The 25,773-nt window shown below is 42.0% G+C and overlaps 1 protein-coding gene across 1 annotated transcript in view; it reads right to left on the bottom strand.

Annotated features, from left to right (window-relative positions):
* LOC139317653 (homeobox protein Hox-A3-like) overlaps nt 1-23,232 on the bottom strand; it is a 44,297-nt gene extending 21,065 nt beyond the window's left edge. Inside the window, 3 exon segments of the mRNA XM_070944736.1 lie at nt 22,878-22,947; nt 22,949-23,157; nt 23,160-23,232. Coding sequence (XP_070800837.1) covers nt 22,878-22,947; nt 22,949-23,157; nt 23,160-23,232 — 352 coding nt within the window.
* Between the last annotated feature and the right edge of the window lie 2,541 nt (nt 23,233-25,773).

The following is a 25,773-nucleotide window of genomic DNA, read 5'->3' as shown; positions in this document are numbered from 1 at the left end:
ATCGAGAGTTAACTTTCACTTTCACACCCTATTAAGCACAAGCACCATTTTCTTCACTCCTTTAAGCAGCTTCAAAAAGTAGCAATTTAAGCGTGGAATTAAGGGTTTGTTACTTGCGATTGTCTGTTCTCCTGTCTTCACTCCGTCTGCATAGATAATCAACTTAGATCTCAATAAAGATTGCAGAAGTGGCCGCAACGTTTTTTTCTGCTTAAAGCAGAAGCGCCCTGGATCTCGGAGTTTCACCAGACTTCCTGGGGAGCTCTCACCCTCCGAGCCCCCAAAACTATTTCAGGGGCTTTTGGGGAGCTCTACCCCCATCCGATTACTCTCCTTTCCCTCTTCTCCCGGGGGAAAGGTTTTCCAGCCGCCAGACAGCTGATTTGAGCTGTCAGGGCAGCTTTACAAGATCACAGGGCTGGCGCTCCGAGAGAGAGCGTCCAGCAACATCGGCGGTGCCACCGGAAGTTCGGGCGTAGGCTATTCTTGCTGCAGTGAGTATATGTATGATTAAATATCTCCCCCCCCCCCAATATTTCGTCTTTAGTATTCCCAGGAGAAATGTTTCAGGTATCAATTCAATTTTTTAATTGGTTGATTCTTGTAGCCAATTTTGAATTTTTCTCCAATACCTCATCGCTTCGGGACAGGACCACCACATGTGAAAGAAGGTACCTTGGTGACATCCACACTTCCAACACTTGGGGCTTACATTTGGATAGATTTTTGCTAATCTTGCGGGTGCTAGGTGCCATCTGTATAGCATTTTATATTGGTTTTCTTTGTATGTTGCCGCTTTTGTTAATTTATAGTTTCTATTCCAAATCATCTCCCATTCATCCAAATTTATATTATGTCCAATATTTTTGGCCCACGTTATCATTGGCTCTTTTACTACTTCTTCCGCCCTATCGAATTCTAATAAGTAATTATATAATCTAGATAGTACTTTTCTTCCTGGGCCTATCAGTAATTTGTCTAATCTGTTTGTTTCCATCTCAATGCCAAATTCTTCCTTATCTTTTTTGTACCTAGATTGAATCTGTAAGTATGGTCACCAGTCAATATGTATTCCCTGTTCGCCTAGCAATTGATTACTTATAAGATTTCCTTGATTATCTAGAAGCTCTTTATAACTAATCATTTTATTAATCTCTAATGTATTTGGGTATATCATGGCTTCCATCGTCGATAGCCAATTCGGGATTTTCATGTATTGTTTTCTTCTAATTTCCTCCCATACTTGTATTAATACTTCTCTTATCCTGTGTCTATGGAAATACATTTTGGTCTTTTTCTTTTTGTCCCACAAGAAGGCGTGCCACCCTTTTTGTAGATCGTGCCCTTCCAAAATTAGGATTCTTTTGTTTCTTAAATTAACCCATTCCCTTATCCATACTAGGATGGCCGCTTTATAATATACTTCCCACGCTGGGAGTCCAAAACCTCCCCTGCTTCTGTTGTCTTGTAGAGATCACAAATTTATTCTTGGTTTTTTCCCGGCCCAAATGAATTTCCTAATAATTTTGTTAATTTCTGTGAAAAATTTTTTGTCTAAGATAACGGGTATCGTTTGGAATAGGTATAGTAATTTGGGTAGGATATTCATCTTTATCGATGCTATCCTGCCCAAAAGTGAAAATTGCACTTTCTCCCATTTTTCCAAATCCTGTTTTATTCTTTTAACCAGAGGTGTGTAGTTATCTTCTTTCAGAGCTGAGCATCTAGCTGATATCCATATCCCTAAATATTTTTTTTTTTTTACTATTTGTAGGTCTAATTCCTTTTCTAATTCTTTCTTTTGCATTTCTGTTAAATTTTTGACTAACAATTTAGTTTTCCCTTTATTCAATTTATTCAAGTCCGGCTACCTCCCCATACCTTCCTATTTCCTCCAAAATTCTCAGGCCCGTTTCTAACGGTTCCTCTATGATGAGTACTATGTCATCTGCAAAAGCCTGGGTCTTATACTACTCTCCCCTAATCTTTAATCCTTTTATTTTGCTGTTTTTCCTAATTCTATTTAATAGGCTTACTTCCGGTTGGTGATTCATGGTGAGACAGTGGAAGGAAAGCGATCCCTGCTCTTCAACCCCAGATTTTTTTGTGTTTTGGGGACCCTTAGGGGCGCAAGAGCCTGGAGGGCATTGCGAATTAGAGAGGGAATCCAGAGAGTGGCAAAGCGTGGGGCGAGCGCCTGCCGCTCGAATGGATGCCTCTGTTAACTCAGCACAAAGACATCTGTCATTTTGAAATGGCAGGCCCGAGGCTGCAATAAGCCAACAAGGAGCCGGGGAGAGAAGAAGATCGGAGCAGATAGTGTTAGAAGCGGAGTTTTGCTGGAACACTGTAAAGACACAGGAGTTTGGAGAAGTGAGATTGGTCCTGTCAGAACAGAGGATTCTTGGAAGGAGACCAAGCAGCGATTGGGTGGAGGGAGAATGAATCGGCAGAATAATTTCAACTGACAGGACGACATCAAAGAGAAACAATGCTTTTGGTACAGCAGAGGCACGGAGAGGAAAAGGTGGTGGAATCCGTGAGTGAATAGTAAAGAGGAGGGTGTGTTGGCGTTTGCGGAGAGACAGAAGGAGATAAGGTTGGGACTGAAAAGAAAAGAAGCAGGAAGAGCCGCCATTGTAGAATACAAATAGTGAAAGAGGATTGACCAGTAGAACTGTGAAAAAAAGAAAGAACTATTAGGAGACAGTTGGTCTCATACTTGGATTATTTTTTGGAATGGAGGATAAAGAGGTGACAGAAGGACATCGAAAATAATTTTAAAAAGACATTAGAAACTTAAGAACTGTAGCTGGAGCAACATAAGGAATGGTAGACGTGTAAAAAGGTTGTTGTATTGGAACAAAAAAAATTCTAAGATAACTGCGTGAAATAACCTCTGAATAGTATCTTGTAATATATCTATTAATATCTATTAAGATAAACCATTCTCTCTTTTGCTATTTTTCTAACCCCCTCCCTCTTTTTTACACTATTTGGTGAATGATTAATTAAATTAAGTTGTATATTTTTAAGAAGTAAAACAACTGTTAATTATCAACTAAGTATAATCTATTAGATAACGTTATAATTTATTAGAATATTAACTGAATCTTAATTGAAATATAGATTTTGCTATTGATTTAATTTACTTTTTATATGTTTAGATTTAGACTTTATTGTATAGAAATTTAGGATTACCTTTAAGATCACTGTGAGTAATTTATTTTGTGAATACATACCCTTTTTGAATATATAAAGTATAAGAATAGAAGAGATAAAGGAAATACAAGGCATAAGTTAGTAGATATAAGGTTTTACTGATTAAAATACTGGAAGATTTTTAGTGCGATAGTATAAACTAACATAAGCAAAGATAAGAAAAACAAGAATAAGACAAATAGATAACAATAGTGGATGATAGTTTGGAAAAATATAGACAGGATTGTGAGAGTTCAGAGAAGGATATTGAAAGAAATGACAAGCCTTTCTACAGCAGCATTAAAAACCGGAACTAAAACCACATCAAACCCAACGATCACCATGGCATCCCCCTCAGCTCAACGGTCAACGGAAGGACTGACGAAGATGGAAAAATCCATTGTAATCCCAACGATGCAGGCCATGCAATCCACCTTAACTCTAATACAGGAGACGATGATGAAGATGCAGGAGAAAATGTCCAGCAACCATAATGAATTGAAAACAGATATCCAGTCCTTGGACGGCAAAGTGAATGACATTCAAGATTCAATTCATAAAAACAAACAAAAAATAAAGGATGTAGAAATCAAAGTGGAACAAAATGAAAGGAAATTGGAACTGGTTGACCAAAAACTGATGGCTCAGAATAGAGAACTTGAAGACTCTATTATACAACTGGAAATGGACCGGGCGGCGTTCTACCTAAGATTTCAGAACGTAACTGAAGGGAAAGAGGAAGATCTGGGAAAGGTAATGGCCGAAATGATTGCAGAGGCCCTACAGAGGGACAAGCAAGAAATAATTATGGAATTGGACGAGGTATACTGGATCCAGACAAATTATGCTAGAAGACATAAGCTCCCAAGAGAGGTCCACATTAGATTTTCAAGGAAAAAAGTCCGTGACATCCTGTATAATATAACCAGAGAAGAACCAATGATGTATAAGGGGAAGGAGGTTATAACGTTAAAACAAGTCCCCAGGAGAGTAAGGGAGCTACGAAGAGACTATTGATTCCTTGCCATGCAATTAAACAAAAGAAATATACTATTTAGATGGACACTGCTGGAAGGAATGTTAATCACGTGGCAAGGGAAAAAAATAAAGATAGTCTAGTGACAGCGCAAGACTTCCTAGACCAACTGATAGGAATGGAAGAAGAACAGAGTAACAAGGAAGAAGTAGAGACGATAACTCAGGAAGAAGAAACTCCTGACCAATGAGACCCTAAAGAAGGACCTTTGGAGAAGAAAGACACAGAAGAAAAAGAGAACAGAGACACAAAAGGAAAGAAACTAAGAACACAAAGGGTCACAAGGGCAAATAAATACTAACTCCTGTTAGGAAGCCCAGAAAATGGATGATTGGAAATTATTATCGATTAACGTAAATGGATTGAATGAGATTAAAAAGAGGAGACAGATATTCACAAAATTAACCAAACAAAACTCGGACATAATATGCCTTCAGGAGGTTCACATACGGAAACAAGATGTAAGATACCTAGAATATAGCAAACTGGGGAAAGTATACACTGCATTAGCGGGAAAAAAAAAGGGGGGGAGCAATATACATTAAGGGAGGGATTGTTGCTGAACAAAAATATGCATTAATGATAGAAATAAAGAGAGGAAATTTACCAATATTACTAGTAGCTATTTATGCCCCCAATAAAAACCAGGGACAATATTACAAAAAATTACACGAACGGATAATTAAAATGGAATACAGGAATATTTGTATAGTAGGGGACTTTAACAGGATAATAGATACAGAAAAAGATTATAAGTGCGGCAAAGACAATAAAAAAAAAGGAAAATTGCCTAAATCCTTCTTTAACATGATAGAAGAATTAAATCTAATAGATATTTGGAGGACCTTGCACCCAAATGAGAGAAAGTACACTTTTTACTCTAACCCACAAACATTATGGTCCAGAATAGATACATTATGGGCAAATAAAGAATTAGGATTGGAACTGGAAACAGTAGAAATCAATCCCAATATATGGGCAGACCATAATCCCCTGGAAGCAAAATGGAGGGCCCTAAAAAGAAAGAAGATTAGGAGATGGAGACTAAATTTACAAGTTTTAAGAGAGAAGGAATATATAGAGAAGATAACGGGAGAACTGAGATTATTTTTCAAAGAAAATAAAAAGCAACATACCTCCCTAACCAATCTATGGGATACGATGAAAGCACACCTAATGGGGGTAACAATAACATATAACGCTCATAAAAACAAAGAAAAACGGAAGGCACATAACACTCTCCAAGAAGAAATTGGAAATATGGAAAAGAAACTCCAACTAAGCCCAGGAGACAAAATGGTCAAAGAGAAATTAACAGTACTGAGGCATAAAATGAATATATTAGACCAGGAGGAAATGGCAAATAAACTCAGACAATCCAAACAATATTATTTCGAGAATGCAAACAAGATGGGCAGATGGTTGGCCTATAAATTAAAGAAAGAATATGAAAGGCGGATCATCCAACAACTGGAAGACAAGAAAGGAAACTTGCAGAATAAAGAAGAGGACAAAATCAAAATTGCTCAAGAATACTACACAGAGCTTTATAATAAGGAGGATGTATTAATAGAAAAGATTGTCTTTTTTTTTTTAATAGTTTTTATTAATAATAAAAAGAAAAAACAAAACCAACATAAATACATTGAAACAACATACAAAACGAACACACATCAATTCAGTCCAATGACTGACTCTTAGAAGATATTTACAACGGTGGGTTATTTTTCATATTTCTATTTGTATCAATATCTACAGTCGCCTATTTACTTAGTTATATATGTACATATATAGTTGACTCTCTACATGGGGCTCCCCCTGGGGTGCACCCGGAGGCTCCAGCTGGTCCAGAACGCGGCCGCGCGGGGGATTATGGGGGCGACGAGGCGCTCCCACGTAACACCTCTCCTGCGCGAGCTGCACTGGCTCCCGGTGGTCTTCCGGGTGCGCTTCAAGGTGTTGGTGACCACCTTTAAAGCGCTCCATGGCTTAGGGCCGGGGTACTTACGAGACCGCCTTCTGCCACCAATAGCCTCCCACCGGCCAGTACGCTCGCACAGAGTGGGCCTCCTCAGGGTGCCGTCCGCCAGACAATGTCGGCTGACGACCCCCAGGGGGAGAGCCTTCTCTGTGGCGGCGCCCACCCTCTGGAACAACCTCCCCCCAGAGATACGTACAATAACAGACCTCCGGATTTTTCGTCGGGCCCTGAAAACCCATTTATTTCAACTAGCGGGGCTGGCCTGAGTTAATTTTAAATTGATTTTAAATTGGGTTATTTTAATTTACGGCCAGTAATATTTAATTATTTTAAATTGTTTTTAAATTTTGTATGTATTGTTTTTTACTCTGGCTGTTCACCGCCCTGAGTCCTATTCTGGAGAAGGGCGGTATAGAAATTTAAATAAATAAATAAATAAATAAATAAATAAATTTACTTCTATGCATTTCTATTAAGTAGTCGAAAGTCATCTTATATTCCTATTTTTGCCTCCAGCCAGCTGTACCATCTTTGCCATACTAAATAGTAATCAGTATCATCTTTCTCTTGTATTTCTTTTGTGAGCTTATCCAATTCTGCACATTCTGTAATTTTAGCTATTATTTTGTCTTCTGTGGGTAGCTGTTCAGATTTCCAATGTTGGGCAAAGAGTATACGTGCTGCTGTGAGGATATGGATAATCAGATACTTTATTTCTTTGGTATATTGTGCTGTGATTATTCCCAATAAAAAGGTTTCCGGCCTCATTTCCAGTTTTTGTTTCGTAATTTCTTCAATCATTGTTTTGATTTGTTGCCAGTATTGTTTTGCCCTTCGGCATAGCCACCAGAGGTGATAATATGTCCCTTTCTGTGATTTACATTTCCAGCACATCGGAGATGTATTTGGGAACATCTTGGCTAGGCGCGCCGGTGGGAGGTGCCATCGGTAGAACATTTTATAAAGGTTTTCCTTGTAGGGTATAGACAATGTCATCTTGTAATTTATCTTCCACAGATTCTCCCACTTATCCAATTCAATAGTATATCCTATATTTTTGGCCCATATTATCATATTCTCTTTGACAACCTCCTCTTCTAATTTGTATTTTAATAGGTACTTATAAATTTTGGTAATCATTTTCTGATCTGTACTTTGTAATATTTTATCCAATTCATTTGGTTCATTTTGGAATCCAAATTGTGCCCGATCAATTTTATATCTTGATTCTATTTGCATGTATGGCCACCAATCAATGTCTATACCCTGATTTTGTAATTCTTGTCTTGTTTGTAATTCTCCTTCACTGTTCAGTAATTCTTTGTAAGTCCTCATTTTCTCTATATCCATGGCATTGGGATATATTAGTGCTTCCATTGTCGATAGCCATCGTGGAATCTTGGTATAATGTTTCCTAATCTCTTGCCATGATTTGTACAGTGATTCTCTGATAATATGTTGCTGGAAGTATCCGTGGTGCTTGTCCTTTCCCTCCCACAAAAAGGCGTGCCATCCGCGTTGTAATTCAAAGCCCTCTAGTGATAGCATTCTTTTATTCTTAAGGTCTATCCAGTCCCTTATCCAGTTTAGTGCCGCTGCTTTATAATATAACTCCCAGTCCGGTAGGCCTAAACCTCCTTTTTCCCAAATGTCTTGCATGCAAAAGGAGGAGGACCTAGGAGAAATCATGACCGAGATACTCTCAGAAGTGACCCAGAGGGATAAGGAAGAGATACGAAGTGGAATAGACGAAATCTATAGAGTTCACACGAACTACGCCCGGAGAAATAAGTTACCAAAAGAAATACACATCAGATTTACAAAAAAATCTTTAAAAGAAGAGATCTATAGGAAGATGAGAGAGGATACAGCTATGTATAAAGGAAAAGAAATCTTAACCCTCAAACAGATACCAAAAAGAACAAGGGACCGAAGAAGGAACTACAACTTCCTAACGGCACAGTTGAATAAATTTAAAATAAAATTCCGTTGGCTAATACCGGAGGGCCTACTAATCTCCTGGGAAGACAAAAAATACAGAATTGATAATGTAGGAAAAGCACAGGACTTCTTCGACCAACACTTCATGCCGGAGGAGGAGCAGGAGAGCAAAAAAGAAGAGGAACAAAAAAAAAAAAAAAGATTGAAGAATATTTATAGGAGGAAGGGTCCCTACAAGTAGGAGAGGAGGAGAGAGAAAGGCTAAACAAAGAAATTGCAATTGAAGAATTAAGAGTGGCAATTTCAAAACTTAAAAATAACAAAACACCAGGCCCGGATGGTCTCGCAGGAGAAATTTACAAAAAATTTGACGAAATAATAACACCAAAACTATTGGAGATATGTAATGAGGCCCTATTGGAAGCAAAAATACCAGATTCATGGAGGGAAGCATATATCACACTACTTCCAAAAGAAGGTACAGACCAAAAACAAATTAAAAATTACAGACCGATCTCTCTTTTAAACACAGATTATAAAATTTTCATGATCATAATTGCGGAAAGACTGAAAAGAATATTAAATTCCATTATACACCCGGATCAGAATGGCTTCTTACCTGATAGACAAATAAGGAATAACATAAGAATAGTTGTGGATGCTCTCGAATATTATGAAGCCCACCCGGAGAAGCAAACGGCTCTTGTATTTTTAGACGCCCAAAAAGCTTTTGATAACCTTAATTGGAAATTCTTGATTGAACAAATTAAAATAATGAAATTCGGAACCAATTTTGAGAAAATGAAAATGATAGAAACAATTTATAAATTACAAAGGGCGAGAATAATAAAAAATGGGGATATGACAAATTCATTTCAAATTAAGAAAGGTATAAGACAAGGGTGCCTGTTATCACCGCTGCTATTCACCCTGGGAGGATTTCTATGCTGCAGTCTATAGGGCGATGGGGTGGGAGAACATCGAAGCCCCTCTCACTGAATGCCTCCCTGAGGTCCCAGTATTCTTTTGGGATTTTCTCCTCACTGTCTAGGCGCTCACTTGCTGCAGCTCCTAGCTCCCTCACGGCCTTGACTCTGGGTGGGGTTTTGCCTCCCTCTCTTCCCAGCTGTGTGGAATGGATTCATAAAAGCCCCTTCCTCCAGTTCACATGGGGGTTCCATTTTTGGAGCCAGGGTAATCCAAGCAAGAGGGGTTGCTCCATTCCGGGGCTACAATAAAACTCAGTGTCTCCTGGTGATTCCCCATCCACATCTCCACTGGTTCAGTTACAAAGTGAGCTGGGCCTCTCCCAGCTACTGACCCATCCAGCTGGCAAAATGCTATGGGCACCATCAGTGTTCTCAGTCTCAGTCCCAGTTTCTCTACTACCTTGGGGCTAATCATGCATCATCAATTGTGCACCCAGAGTCCAAAAGGCACATCTTCCCCTGGGCGCCAGACAAAGGCACCCTCAGCTCCACTGGGATGGTCATGGGGGCTACATGCTGACTTACCAGGGGGTTGTCGTTGGAGTCGGTCTCACTCTCCTCTGGGGTGGTTAGAATTCCCAGCTCCTCCTCCTGGCCAGGAGGGGAGAACTCAACGACCTCCACCTCTTTCAGCACTGTTTCGTGATGCTTTTCTGGCTGCTTCCCGCCCCCAGCAGCTGTTGGCTTGGAGCCTGGTTTGGTGAGGCAATCAGCTGCTCGGTGCCCCTCCTTCCCACACCTGAAGCACGCCGTGGATCTTGGTTTGGCTGCTGGCCCGCCTTTGGCAGCTCTCTGGGCCTCTTTTCGGGCAGAGGGGGAAGGCTTGCTCCAGCTGCAGCTTCCACAATGCTGGTCTCTGGCCAGATCAATTTCCACCTCAGCTGCCAACATATACCAGTGCTGAAGGTCTCAGGGGGCTCCCAGGGAGACGCAGCTCTGATAGACGTCATCGTTAAGCCCGTCTTTGTAGCACTCCATCAGGGCCTCTGGGGACCAGCCATGCATGTGGCAGGCCAACTCGCAAAACTCCTGGGTGTATTCTGCTGCTGACCTCCGCACCTGGTTTATGGTCTTCATCCTGGTCCTAGCCTTGCATTTAGCTAGGGGGTCTTCGAACCATGCATGGAGCGCCACCATGAACTGGTTGTAATCCCTCAGCTGAGGGGCATCATTGTTGTGAAGGGTGACCATCCATTCTGTTGTGGTTGCTTCCAGGGCCATGGTGACACATCTCACTTTGGCTGCCTCTGAAGCAAAATCCTCCCCATACTCCTGCATGTGATTCTAGACTTGATCTAGGAAGAATCCCAGAGTTTTGGGATCCCCTCAGTATTTTACTCCCAGCTGAGGAAACTTTGGAATTTGGCACCTCCGGGGGATGCTCTCCGGCTCTCAAGTGCTTCATGCAGGAGTTGCAGGGCATGTGTCAGCAGGAGGTCCTCTTTGTCAGCTTCCTGCAAGGTATCATCTCCCCACTGGTGTCTGGCGACAGTTACCCCCAGGGGGTGCTCCTCAGGGTTTTCAATGCATCCTACGCCCAGCAACCATCTGGCTCAGACTGGTTTCTCCTTGAGCTGCAACTCTTCCAGCCACTCCGTCTCCTCCCGGCAGTGGTGTGGCTGAGGGGAGGTCGACCCCATGACTCCCCAGTCTTCCTGGTCGCTCCCATGGGTTGACATTGTGTGCTCAGCCCCCTCAGTAGACTAGGTCTCTGGGTTGGCCGATAAAGCAGATCTTGCTTAATGTCAGGCCTGCCTCTGTTCAAAACCCGAGAAAGACCAGAGACCTGAGGCTTTGTTGTGACTACTGCAAGTTAAACGCCATCACGGTGCGCAACTGGTATCCCCTGCCCCTTATTCCCGAACTGTTGGAATGGCTCCGGGAGGCTACCATGTTCACCAAATTGGACCTGTACGGAGTTTATAGTCTTGTTCGGATCCGGCCTGGGGATGAATGGAAGATGGTGTTCGGCACAGGTACGGACATATTGAGTATAGGGTCATGGCGTTTGGGCTAACCAATGCTCCCGCCATCTTCCAACATTTTATGAATGACATCTTCCAGGACCTCTTGGATCAGTTTGTCGTGATTTACTTGGATGACATTTTGATCTGCTCTCCCTCCCGGGAGAGCCACCAACAGCACCTACGCCTGGTCTTGCAACAGCTCCGGGAGAATCGCTTGTATGTGAAACTGGAAAAATGCCAGTTTTTCTAGTCCACCATTGAGTTCCTGGGGCATCGCATCTCTCCTGAGGGCATTGCCATGGAGCCAAGCAAGGTTGAGTCTTTGCGTAGTTGGCAACTTTCTCGGTGAGTGAAGGATGTCCAGTGATTCCTCGGGTTCACCAACTACTAATGGACCTTTATCCCCGGCTTCGCTTTCCTGACTGCGCCCCTCACTTGGCTCCTTCAGAAAAAGGTTCTGTTCCAGTGGAGTACCCCTGAGCAACAGTCATTCCAGGTCTTCAAGCAGGCATTCATAAAGGAGCCCATCTTGAAACATCCTGACCCCCTACCATCCGTTTGTAGTAGAAGTGGATGCGTCATATGTTGCTGTTGGATCGGTGTTACTCCAGGCTCACACGTCTGGCAGTACCCTCTTACCTTACGTGTATTATTTGCGGAAGCTCAACTCTTCCGAGCACAATTATACCATCTAGGAGAAGGAGTTACTGGCCATTAAGGTGGCGTTTGAGGCCTGGAGACATCATTTGGAGGGGGCCTGGCATCAAATTGAAGTCCGGATGGACCACAAAAACCTGGAGTTCCTGCAGACCACCCAGAAACTGAACCAATGCCAGATTTGGTGGTCCCTCTTCTTTACCAGGTTCAATTTCCACGTTACCTACATCACCAGTGGCCGTAAGCAAAGGGCAGATGCGCTCTCACGGAAACCGGAGTATTCCCGCATCGAAGACCAGCTTTCGCCCTGGACAGTTCTGCCCGTAGAGTCTTTCCGCGGTTCAGGAGCCAGTTGACTTACGGGCTCAGATATGGCAAGCACAGCGGCACAATGCTTGGGTGGAGCAACGGAAGAGGTGGGGCCTGCCTCTCCATGTACGTTCACTGAGGAACTCTTGCGGTACTGAGACAGGCTATATGTGCTGGTGGGGCCGCTCCGGGGACTTATCCTCTCGCAGTGCCATGATAATCCTGCGGTGGGGCACTTCGGCCTCTTCAAGACCTTGAACCTAGTTTCGTGTACCTTCTGGTGGCCCTAATTGCAACACGATGTCCAAGCCTACATCATGTCCTGTGTACGATGCCGACAGGCCAAGTCGGCAATGGAACCCCCCCCCCCCCGGGCTGCTCCAGCCATTGCCGACACCGGAGAGACCCTGGGGTGCCATTTCCATGGACTTCTTGACAGATTTGCCTCCATCTTCTGGATTCATGACCGTGTTCATGGTGGTAGACATGCTGATGAAGATGGCGCATTTCATTCCATGTCGTGGTTTACTGATGGCTCGTGCCACCGCCTGCATGTTTATCCAACACGTCTTCTGGCTGCACGGCCTACCAGATAGGGTTTTTTTGGACAGAGGGGCTCAATTTACAGCCCAGTTCTGGAAAGGGCTGATGATGGCCTTGGACATGAAAATCTGCCTGTCATTGGCACATCATCGGCGGGACTGAGAAAGTCATCAGGATCCTGGAGCAATACCTGTGCTGCTTCGTGAACCAGCAACAGGACAATTAGTTGGATTATCTGGTAGTAGCAGAGTTTGCGTTCAACAACTCGCAGCACACCTCCATGCAAACAACCCCATTCTTGGCCAATGTGGGGTATCATCCTCAATTCTTTCACCTCACGCAACTCGACTCACCGGTTCTGGCAGCTAATGACTATCTGTCCGAGTTACAGGCCATCCACCAATTGGTGTGACGGTATCTGGAGAAAGCCAAGGAGGACTATAAAAGAGTCGCGGACTGATCTTGGCGAGCGATGCTGGCATTGGCTGTGGGAGATCGGGTATGGTTGTCCACCAGGCACCTTCCATCAGACTGGCCAGTCAAGAATCTAGACCACCGGTACCTTGGCCCATTCCCCATTGAAGCGGTCATCAACCCAGTCACCTACCGCCTGACCTTGCCCCGCTCGATGCAAGTCTATCCGGTCTTTCATCGATCCCTCCTTGTTCCAGAACAGCCAGCCCAGCGGTGAAATCCACTTCCCTTCGCTACCGGTTCAGGAATGGGAGCGTGCGGGAGTGCGCGTGTGCCTCTTCTGCACATGCGCAGAACCTTCTGTGCATGCACAGATGGTAAAAAAATGGGACGTAATGATGTCCCGGTGAGTGGGTGGAACCTCCCACTGCTGGCGCTATCAGTTTGACAAACTGGATAGAACCAGGGGGATTTCACTGCTGGGCCAAGCCTGTCCACTCCACCAACCTGACCGTCCCCAGCCAGTGCCATGTGATGGAGATGGGCCACCCGAGTACGAGGTTGCCAGCATTCGGGACTCCCAGTGGCTGAAAGGATGGTTCCAGTATCTAATTGAGTGGAAGGGTTATGGGCTGGAGGATTTCACCTGGGAGGATGCAACCTCCATTCATGCCCGTTTTGGTGAAGGCCTTCCACAACCAATTCCCGTTACGGCCACAACCAGATCATCAGACCCGGGGGAAGGGCCCTGCGGTGAGGGATAGTGTTGTGGCCCGCCAGCGGCCAGCAGAGCTAGCAGCATATTCGGACAGTGAGGAGGTTGGGGAGGAAAATGGGCCAGTCCTGGAGTCTGGGGAAGGCTTGGATGATGGTTCTGAGTCAGAGGCAGAGAGGAGGCCAAGGTTATCTGGTAGTTCTTTGCTGCCTCCGGAGTCTCCGGAGTCTGACATCAGTGAGGCAGAAGAACAATGTGATCCTGTTCCCAGTGTGCACATGCGCAGAGCTGCCAGGAGACAGGAACAATTAAGGAAACAGGGTCGACTTGGGAGTAAGGCTTGGAGATGATTGACCCCTCCCATAAGACATAAAAGAGAAGCGAATGGGACATGAGCTTTTGCAGGAAGCAATTAGTTCATCTGGTCGATTCAAGATTTGAAACTTCTGTTTGTGACTCTGTGCCAAGTTTGGCCTTGCCCTGCGTCTGGAAATTAGCTCTTTGGCAGCGTTCCACATGAGATAGGTGGGTGTTGATAACCTTCCTCTGAAAGACTGTTTATCAAGCCTTGCGGACTGTAAATGAAAGTAATTTACAGCCGTATGAATTAAAGAGGTTTGTTGGGACTATGTTTGTGCTGTTTAATTTCTAAGGAAGCCTAGGTCAGAACAACAACTTTCATAGGGCCTCTCTTATAAATACAGTCTCTTAAAGTCGTATCAGCCCAAAAACTTTGCTGACTCATTCCCTGCCTTATATCATTGTAGCAGCTGGTCAGCTCTTAAAGTACCATATTTTCCGGCATATAAGACGACTTTTTAACACATGAAAATCTTCTCAAAAGTCAGGGGTCATCTTATACGCCGGGTGTCGTTCTCCTGTAACCAGGCAGACCAGCCCGAAAGGCTCTGACGAGCCTTAAATGGCTCTGGCGATCCAAGCTCTGACGATCTGCTAATCAGGCAACTCAGCTGGGATCGCCAGAACCATGTAGAAGGAAAAAACTTTTCTCCTTTCACATGGCTCTGGCGATCCAAGCTCTGACGATCTGCTAATCAGGCAACTCAGCTGGGATCGCCAGAACCATCTAGAAGGAAAAAACTTTTCTCCTTTCACATGGCTCTGGCGATCCAAGCTCTGACGATCTGCTAATCAGGCAACTCAGCTGGGATCGCCAGAGCCATGGAGAAGGAAAAAACTTTTCTCCTTTCACATGGCTCTGGCGATCCAAGCTCTGACGATCTGCTAATCAGGCAACTCAGCTGGGATCGCCAGAGCCATGGAGAAGGAAAAAAGTTTTCCCCCTCCAGCTTGCTTACCTTAGCGGCTAGTCGCAACGCTTGCCTTGCTTCACTTGCCTGAATCCATTCCATCAGCAAGCAACTCCCTGCCTGCAATCAAGCAGGCAGGGAGTTGTGGACTTCATCTCCCAGAATTCCTCAGCCAGCAAAACAAAGCTGGCTGAGGAATTCTGGGAGTTGAAGTCTACAAGTCTTAAAGTTGCCAAGGTTGGAGACCCCTGTTCTTTTGGGTAAGTTTTTTCCTCTTTGGGATCTTTAAAAAAAATAGTTAATTGGGGTTTTTTTTAGTTGTTCTTTTTTAGACCTAGCCATTTAAAGTTTAGGAAGTTTTAAATTTAGCTTTCATATAAAAATAAAAATAAAATAAAATAATATTTGTGCAGCTTTCTGAGATTTAGTGTGTTTTTGTAGTGTTTCACTCTAACTACACAAACACACAAAATCTCACAAAGCTGTATGTGGAATTTTGTGTGTGTAAAGTGTGAAAGTTGGTTTTTTGGGCTTTTTGTGGCTGTGTGAGGTTCCTGCTTATTGCAGGGGCCATTTTGGGTCTAGCACAGCTGCTTTTACATTGTGGGTGAGCCAGTTGTGTTGTGTTGTGTGTGTGTGTAAAGTGTGAAAGTTGGGTTTTTGGGCTTTTTGTGGCTGTGTGAGGTTCCTGCTTGTTTCAGGGGCCATTTTGGGTCTAGCACAGCTGCTTTTACATTGTGGGTGAGCCAGTTGATGTTTTTTAATTTTTATTTGGTGTGTGTTGGAAGAGGGGTAGTCTTATACGGCGAGTATAGCCCAAACCCTATATTTTAACAGGAAAATTCGGGGGTCGTCTTATACACCCAGTCGTCTTATATGCCGGAAAATACGGTATTTCACTGACAATTTTAGTTTTTTCTTTATTTATTTTCAATCCTGCTACTTCCCCATATTCTTCTACCGGTTTCCAATGGTTCTTCTAATATGAATATCAAGTCATCCGCAAATGCTTGTAATTTATATTTTTCCTTCTTTATTTCCATACCTTTTACAGTATTTCAAGGTCTTGTCTAATATTTCTGTTTAACACTTCCAATATTAATATAAATAATAATGAGGATAATGGACATCCTTGTCTTGTGCCTTTTTTTATATTAAAGTTTTCTGTAAAATCCCCATTAACTATTACTTTTGCTGTTTGTCTATAGTAATAATTTTTAATCATTTTTATGAATTTCTCTCCAAAATCCAAACAATCTAACTGTTGCATTATAAATTGCCAATTTACATTATCAAATGCTTTCTATGCATCTAAGAAGATCAGTGCCATTTGTTTTTCTGAATATATTTTATAATACTCCAACACATCTAAGATAAACCTTACATTGTTTTTTATTTGTCTTTTTGGTAGGAATCCATTCTGATCTGGATGAATAAATTCATTTAAAAATCTTTTGTCTCTCTGCCATTATTGATGTGAATATTTTATAGTCCGCATTCAATAGTGATATTGGTCTATAATTCTTAACCTGTGTCAGATCTGAGTCTTCTTTTGGAATTAGGGTAATGTTTGCTTCTGTCCAGATGTTTGGTATTTTGACCTCTAACATTACCTCATTACAAACATCTAAGATTGACAGGCTTAATGTATCTTGTAAGTATTTATAAACCTCTGCTGGTAGTCCATCTGGTCCTGGGGTCCTGTCAACTCCATCATTGTTATTTTTTCATTTAACATATTTTTAATATTCTCAGGCACTTTTGGTAGTTTAGCTCTTTCCAGATATTGTATTATCTTTTCCTCTGAAATTTTTTCTATATCATATAATTTTTCATAAAATTCTTCAATTATTTTTTTAAATCTCATTTTGAAACTCTATACATCTGTAGGAAGTTAGCACCCACCCCTTTCCTGGAAGAATGAAATATTTTAGGAAATATTAAAAAGGCAGAATATTATATTTCCCTGGATGAGAAATGGAGAAACATGTTTTAAAAGACAAGCAGCTTCCTGCCTCCCCCCCCCCCACACACACACCTTTGTTAATGGGCCATAATCTGCAACACAATAGCAACAGAAACTAACACAATGGGACCCATCTAGGACAGAAACTCACCACATGGCACCTGGGAAGATTACATCAGCCAGCAAGGCTAGCTAAGACCCCCACCCCCTGGGAGTCTGACAACCAATCAGGATACTCTTTCAGGGCCCCAGGAAGTTCAAAACCAGAGAGAGCATAAAACCCGGGCACTCGCTGTATCTCGCCTTTTTCTGTTCAGGAACTCAAGCCATGTGATCCTGTCCACCATTAAACCATCTTTCCAAGCAGTCTCCATGTTTCCAGTGTCTTTTTCCCCACTTGGAGCAGAACCCAGAAGGATATTTCTTCCAACACATCCTTTCTCATCTTGTAATTTACTTATCAATTTCTTCTCTCTTTCTTTTTTCAATTTATAGGCTAACCATCTTCCCTGTTTGTTGGCATTTTCAAAAAAGTTCTGTTTTGCTCTTTTGATTTGTTGCGCCAATTCTTCCTTTTCTATTAAATTCAATTTATGTTTTATTATTTCCATTTGATTTTTAAGAGTTTTCTTTTGTGGATCTCTTTGTAGTTCTAGCTCAAGTTTTTAAAATTCTTCTCTTAAGGTCATTTGAAGTTGTTGTTTTTCCTTATTCTTTCTTGATATATAAGTTATAGCTAGTCCCCTAATATATGCTTTGGCTGTATCCCATACGTTTTGCAGTGATGTCTCTTCTTTCTTCTTTTTTTTTAAAAAAAAATCCATTTCATTTACTATTGTTTGTATAAATTCTTTCTCTTTTAGTATAGATTGATTCAATGTCCATCTCATTTTTTTCTTTACTCCTTTCCATCTTAATTTTATCAGGTTATGGTCAGCCCAAATATTAGTTTCTATTTCAATCTCCTGTAAATTTGTTCTTAGTTCGGTTGACATCCATATCATATCAATTCTGGACCATGATTTATGTCTGTTTGAATAAAATGTATATTGATTTTTTGGGGGGTTCATTTCTCTCCACATATCCTGTATACAAGTTTCTTCTATCATTTTAAAAAGTGCTTTAGGAAGTATCTTTCTTTCCTTTTTTTCCTGTTTTACTGCTCCTATAGTCTAGTTTTGCATCTACAATTGCGTTAAAATCTCCCACTAAGCAAATATTTTGATATTCCATTTCCAATATCTTCTTATGTAGTTTTTGGTAAAATTCTTCTTGCTTATTATTTGGTGCGTATATTGCTACCATCAGTATCTGTTTTTGGTTCATCACTATTTCTCTTGTCTATTGTTAGTTCCTCCTGTCTTTTATATTCCACTTTTTCTCTTGTGTCTTCCCCTCAGGCGTAGTTATAAAGCTATCATAAAATTCTGTTGCCTTATCTACAGAACCCAGTCTGTATCTTTTACCATCCCAATTGACTAAAATTCCCTCTGGGATCAGCCATCTGAAATTTATTTCTCTTTCAATTAGTTTAGTAGTCAAAAATTGATATTTCTTCCATGAGTCTCTTACTCTCCTAGGGATCTGTTTCAGAACCACAATCTCTTTTCCTCTATATTGCAATGGGTCATCTCTTACCCTTCTCAATATTTCATCTCTTATTGATTTTTTTCACAAATCTCACATGTACCTTCTTGCATAGCTTGAATTGATTCTGGATATTTCATCTCCCCCCCCCGCCCAATCTCTTGTTTCCCTATCTCTAGGGCACCCGCTAGCAACTTTATAATCAATTCCGGGAGATCTTCTTTACCTTCATATATGTTCTGAAATCTTTAAAAATGTGCTGCTTTTTCCATCTCTAGAACTATAACTGTATCCTCCAGGCTTTTATTTGCTTGTATCAGTCTTTGGTTTAATTCTTCCATCTTTTTTCTGCTTCTTCTGATTTGTTCTCTATTTTCTGTATTCTTTGTTCATTCTTTGTTATTATTTGTTGAAAATTTTCTAGTCTCACATCCATGTTGTGGATCTGTTCCTTCATCTCCTCCCAATTGCCTTTCGTCTCATTGTGATTTTTCTTTGTTTCCTCTTTTTGAAAAGCATTGGGTTTTTTTTTCTTGTTGGTGTGGAGGATGATTCCCCCCCCAATTTTAGTTATATTTGAAGTGCTCATTTTTGTTCCACCCCTCCACTTTTTTCTTATCAACCTGCTATTTCCTTAATACCTTTTGTCTTCTACAACCAATCTTACAGTTGGTGCAACCATACAATACAATACAATATAATACCATATACTCTATAGTTAGTCCAGCAATACACGTTTAAAATTTATCTCTAAATTTGTGTCAGGTTTATATGATCTCCAGTATTGAATCCACTAAAAAAGGACAATTCAAAATAAGCAGTTTTTATAATCTGGCTTCATCATTCAATACCTCATCCAAAATATAAATGCTGTTTCACTCATCTTCTTTCAGTCCCCAAATTGTTTTGTCAAATGATGATTGTAATCCAAAGTGGCCCACAGGACTATAGTCTCCCCAGTACCTGAATAATCCAAAAAGCCAATTCCCTCAGTCACTAAGCAACTCAAACAAGTCATACAATGTTTATAATCCACAGGGTTCAATAAGCTTCCAAACAATTCACCTGTCACCAAACAAACAAGGAATGGCCTTGCAGCTGTTTCCTTAGCTGTCGTCAAGCTTTTCCCAAGTTTGTTCCAGCTTGTGCTATACCTCTTTTTCACCACTAGATGTCACTCCAACTCCATCTTCCAGCTCATAAAATGAAACTTTTCTTTCTTTCATTAAATTAGTTTAAAAGATCACCCCGTATCTTTCCAAAGTGTTTTTAATTATTTTCTAAGTTACTGTATTATTCCAATCAGCTTTGTTGCATTTAATGTTCTTACATTTAGTATTCTGTATTTTTCTGTGTCTGTCTCTTTAAGTGTTTAGGTTGCAGCTCCCTTTCTTGGAGGAGGGAGTAAAAGTCCCTTCCTCTTGCCTCTAGAGACTTTCTTTGCTTTAAAGGTTGTTTTCCCCAGGAAATAAATTGCTGAGTGGTAGAAAAAGGGTAGATAATCTCACCCAGTACCAGCACGCTGTCCACAGATCATTAATCATGCTTTCTCTCTTTGGCTGTCAGTAACTTCAGACAGACCACACATGTATGACTGTCCTTTCCTCCGCCAGTCTGGAGAGCTTCCTCGGATCAAGCAGAGAGACCGCCATCTCCCCACAATCAATGAGGGTCCCCTCCTTTCTTCGTTACCCCTTCAGGGTGACTTTGACCCCTTGGGGCCCCCTGACGGAGTGAAATCAACTGGGCTTAGCAGAGCCCCGCTTCCCCCCCCCCCGACTGTCTTGCCACGACATCAACCGGAAGTCCTTTGAGGTTATTCTTCATCAGCACCAAACCACAACAAGTACGGTAAATTGCTTGTTACTTGAGTTGGATTATTCTAAAGTAATCAAATGACTGTCCACTTTAAACTGTTTCATGTGGTTCTTCAAGAAGAATAAAAACATTTTAATTGGAAATGAACTGAAAGAATCTAAATTTAGTGAGGTAAGGAGAATATGGCTAATCTTCAAAGCAGCCCATAAAGCTTCAGGATGTAATTAGCACAATAATATAGATATGTCAATAAAATCAAAATATAATCCTGAAGGCAAACATCCATTCTCCCTCCACTTCCTTCTCAGGGTAACCTGAGACATCCACCTACAGTAAAATATTACTTGGTTTAAAGCCAGTTTGGGCCCACTGAAAATAACAGAATGAAAGAAGACATACAAGACTAGATCTGTGACTGAGTGTGAAGGGACATACTACTTGATGCCCAGCAGAGGCTTTGTACTGCAAATTCCATCAGGCTCAGCTCATATAAGCAGTGCAGTTGGATTAGGACGTGGGTACTTGAGGGATCGCCTTTTTCCAAGAGTCTACCCATCTAACCAGGTCCAGCAGAATGGCATGCTGCTGCGGATCCCGTCAGCCAAAGAGGATTTTTTTCTGCAGTGCCCCCTGCTCTATGGAACATTCTCCCTTGGGAAATTAGAATGGCCCCAATCCTGTTAGCCTTTCATAAGGCCCTAAAAACCTGGCTATGTTTCCCTGCCTGGGGTGCTGAGTGTGTTGCAGCTAACTGGCCAAGTATCTTGCTCCTATGTATATTTAATCTGGATGTTTTTAGTGTTTTAAATGTTTTTAAATGGTTTTAGTATTTTTAATTGTAATATATTTTTTGAACTGTAAACTGCCCAGAGTCATTGACTGAGATGGGCAGCTATAAAAATTGAAGGAATGAATGTAGCTCAAATTATCTGGAGGACACTTCACTGCCCACTCTTAAAATGTAAAAGTGGCCTGCCTTGAGTAATGATTTTGGAATACATGTAAGGGTAAGACTGTTTATTATTTACTTAATTGCCCTGTGCCTACAGGGTGGGAGAATCCTGAGATGTTTTCAAAACTTCCCTGAATTAGCCAAGAGACCACTGCTGAAGCTACTTCCAACTCTGATTATCAGGGGAGTTTTTTGGAAGTATATAAATTGTTCTTTCAAGGTTTATTTGATTAAGCTTAGTTTATGTACTTAAGCAGCCAGCTATTGAACTTAATAAGGCTGCAATTTGAAGCATATCTACCTGAAATGCTCTACTACAGTAGTTATTTCCAAATACAAGCATTTAGGTTGGAGCAGCTACTTCCAGTATTCTGGTTGACTAGATATATGGGTTCAAAACTATTGTGGGCCCAATTGGCAAAAGACAACTCAGGACCATATTGGTTGGAAACATGTGGAAGAGGCCTTCATCCTGCAGTGGACAAACAATTGCTATGATGATGATGATATATAACTATGTTTTGAAAACCAGATTGAATATACAGTGTGTGTGTATATATATATATTCAACCTGTGTGTGTGCATAGAAAAATGTAGAGCATAGAGCACTGAATATATTAAATAATAAAGCCTGCCTACCTTGATTTTCCACTGTAACAGTGTTAGAAATGCATTGAGGAAAATATTTGCAAAGATGTTTAGAATCTACTTTCTCAGCCCAAGATAAATTGCCGAAGTAAATGATAAGTAGAAACCAAATGCCTGGGGAGAATGCTAATCCCTTTCTCATTGATTTGGCTTTACTTAAGTAATAACACAGTAGATAGACACTATAATGCACCCATAATGTATATATGGACCTGCCTGCAGAGCGTTAAAGAAGCCTAAGCTTTGTTCCCACTCCTATAAGGCTGCCAGTCTATGAGCTAAAATCAAAGGAGGTTATGAATATCAAACAAACATTGATCTTGACTGAAGATCTTGATGAGCTATTTTATTTTCATTACACTTCAGCAGGAATAGGTTGCTGGCTTATTGCTGGAATAGAATCAAGCAAATAAAAAAAAAAGTCCTAACACTGGTGGAACACAGGCCATGGACTTGTACATATCTGGCTGTGGTTTAATAGCAGCCAAAGGGGGAAGGAGAGGCTGCAGTATGGAATGTTGAAGACAATTCTAACAGGCATCCAAGCTTGAAAAGAGAGAAGCAAAAGACTTTCACATTCTTATATCAGAGTTGAGCAGAGGTCACCATCAAGTAAACTGAAGCCTCTCTCATCACCAGACTCTCTGAAGATGGGTTTCTTGTATTTGTGTGTGTGCGTGCATGTGCACACAAATAAAATAATGTTTGTGATCTCAAGAGATTGTGCGAGTTCAATTTCCCAGTGAAATAGCTGGGGAAGGTGTTCCATCTCTTTCCTGACATCTTGGCAGGCAGGATTCCCAAAAAGTTTGGGTGAACTTTGGCAGGTGATGGTACCAAACCCTCTGGCTTTCTGCAGTTAACCCTCCCATGTTCCATTACCTGAACTGGAGCCACTGTTTTTCTGCTTGGTATTTTGCCAAGATTCTTTCATCCAGGGATAGATTTTTTTTGGACACGGTGGGTGAGTTCAGGATGGAGCTCTTTTTGGCATTGGCTGGGCTGGTGTTAATGGTAGCATTTTGAGGCAGTGACACAGAGTGGGGAGGAGGAGGGGACAGTGGTGGTGCCTGCTGGGTTGGAGGGTGTTGCTGTGGCTGATCTGGTAGGAGTGGGGGCTGGAGGAACTGGCTGGTGATGGTCCTCATACAACTCTGATTTCATTGGCCTTGTGGTAAGACACAGTGCTGTTGATGCTGACTGGGGACTGCAAACAGCATGCAGGTTGATAGATCATAGAGCTGTTGTAGTAGGTCCCTTTTTTGCATTTTGTTGTTTTGCAAGATTTATTTCATAAACTGACAGGGTCTTGACATCCTTAAAGAATAACATGATGTTTCTCCTCCAATGGCTTCTTGCGGTATACCTAGGGTTGTGATGGCGAACCTATGGCACGGGTGCCACAGATGGCACGTGGAGCCATGTTGCCTGGCACGCCAGCTCAGCTCCGGCACGAATGCGCGCACCGGCCAACTGATTTTCGGGCCTTCTGGGTCCACCAGAAGTAGGGAAACAGGCTGTTTCCTGCGTCCAGAGGGCCTGGGGGAGGGGTGTGAAAGGCCCGTTTTTCTTTCTCATTCCAGATCCTCCAGATCCTCTCTATGCATCTGGAGAGGGCGAAAACAGCCTTCCCCACCCCCTCAGAGGCCCTCCGGAGGCCCGAAACAGCCCGTTTTCCAACTCCCCAGATGCATAGAGAAGATCTGGAGCCAGGTGAGAAAGAAAAATGGGCCTACTGGGCTATCGCATGCCAGGAGTGGGGGGGAGGGGGGGTCGCGTGCGTATGCGTGGGGCACATAGAATTATGGGTGTGGGCATGCGCACGCACGAACCTTCCCCGCCCCCCGCCCCTTCCTGGCACACGATGGCAAAAAGGTTAGCCATCACTGACCTAGGATGTAGGGGAAAACACAGGAAAGTGGAGAAATAGTACAAATCCATCTTGCTTTCAATAGGTAAGTGACATGAAAGCCACAACAGAAAAAAAAAAGTGGTCAGCAATATTTAGCAGCATGACTTGGCCTGGAGGTGAAGAGAATTTCAATAAGAGGAGGGGGGGGAGAGAAATAGAGAGAGATGCAGAGATTTACTGGCAGCCCAGATTATGTGGTTTACAGATCCAAGAGAAGGTGGAATTGGGCAATTTCTAATCATGTTCACACTGCAATAAATGGCCTCCTGATAAGAAAGAGGCTGGAGCATTTAACCATTTTACCTATATCTAGAGTGTTAGGGTGGATCATCGCTTCCATTGTCGATAACCAAGTGGGGACTTCCATATAGTGTTTTCTTTTAGTCTCTTGCCATATTTGCATCAGAGCTTCCCTTACTTTATGTGGTGGTCTCCCATGAGAGAAATGAGACACGCAAACAGGTATCTCGGGATGAGAGCCCAGAGCTGACTCCGTGACCCCCTTTTATTAGAAATTCATCAAGCTCATTATACAGCATCATAGCAAGGCGGGCGGGGGGTGATTACATGATCGGGTTGCATACACTCATGTGATAATAATTACATAAGCCTTTCACAGGCTGGTACGAGAGTAATCATGTAGGTATTTCCTGGCCTGAGCAGTTGGGACTTTTCAGATGCCGTAATGTATTTCAACATCCTATTTCCCTGTACGTGCTGTGGCAAGGCCTACGGGTAATTCTTATATGTAGGTATATTTCTATACAACTATTCCCACAACTTTATGTCTAAAAAATATATAAATGAGATTTATTCTCCTTGTCCCATAAGAAGGCATGCCATCCTTTTTGTAGGTTGTGGCCTTCCAGTGTAAGTAATCTTCTGTTTCTCAAGTTAATCCACTCCCTGACCCATACTAAAGTTGCCGCTTTATAATACAGTTGCCAATCTGGAAGCCCAAAGCCACCTCTGATTCTACTATCCTGGAGAATTTTATTCTTGCTTTTTTACCTGCCCATATAAACTTTGTTGTAATTCTATTCAACTCCATAAAAATTTCTTCTCCAATTTTATGGGTATAGTTTGAAAAAGGTAGAGTAATTTTGGCAGAATATGTTAGGTGTTTTGTGCCAGCCATGGCAGTTCCTTAAAAGGCCACCAGATGGGAGCAAAGAGGGACTTTTGATCCCACTGGTGGGTCAAGGGGCTCCAGCTCCTGCAGCCTCATTGGTAAGGGAGGAGCCATGGGCCCCTATAAGAACCCCTGCACAGGGACTTTTTTTCTGCTCTTGTTCTAACTTCCTACAGGAATGATCCATGGGCTCAATCCAGGCATGGATGCCTCCATGCCAGGGAACCCATTTTACTCTACTCTACTTTACTTCTAAATACTTAATTTGATTGCATCCTTGCGTGCTGCCTTTTCTTGAAAGCACCCTCAACGAACCATCGATCTTCGTGAGATGCCTCACAGAATATTCATCTTGATGGTTGCAATTCGACGTAGTATAGATAGCTGTAATGGCCCCCATCTTTCCAAATCCAATTTTATTTGTTGTATTAATTTCACATAATTGTCTTCTTTAATCGAGGAACACCTCGCTGTCAGCCAAATCCCTAACTATTTAATTTTTTTCGTACTCTGTAGTCCTAATTCTTCCTCTAATTCTCTTTTCTGTTTTGATGCTACATTTTTAACTATCATTTTTGTTTTTGTTTTATTGATTTTAAGGCCCAATACTTCTCTGTATCTCTCTATTTCCAGTATTAGGATAGGTCCTGTCTCCCTTGGGTCCTCAATAAAAAATACCAGGTCATCTGCAAACGCCTTTATACTCTTCCTTTCTGATTTTGGTTCCTTTAATC

The sequence above is a fragment of the Pituophis catenifer genome, unplaced genomic scaffold (assembly GCF_029215685.1).
Source record: "Pituophis catenifer annectens isolate HBS135680 unplaced genomic scaffold, rPitCat1.0.hap2 SCAF_5, whole genome shotgun sequence".
Classification (NCBI taxonomy): domain Eukaryota; kingdom Metazoa; phylum Chordata; class Lepidosauria; order Squamata; family Colubridae; genus Pituophis; species Pituophis catenifer.
This window is presented reverse-complemented; position numbering and strand designations above follow the sequence as displayed.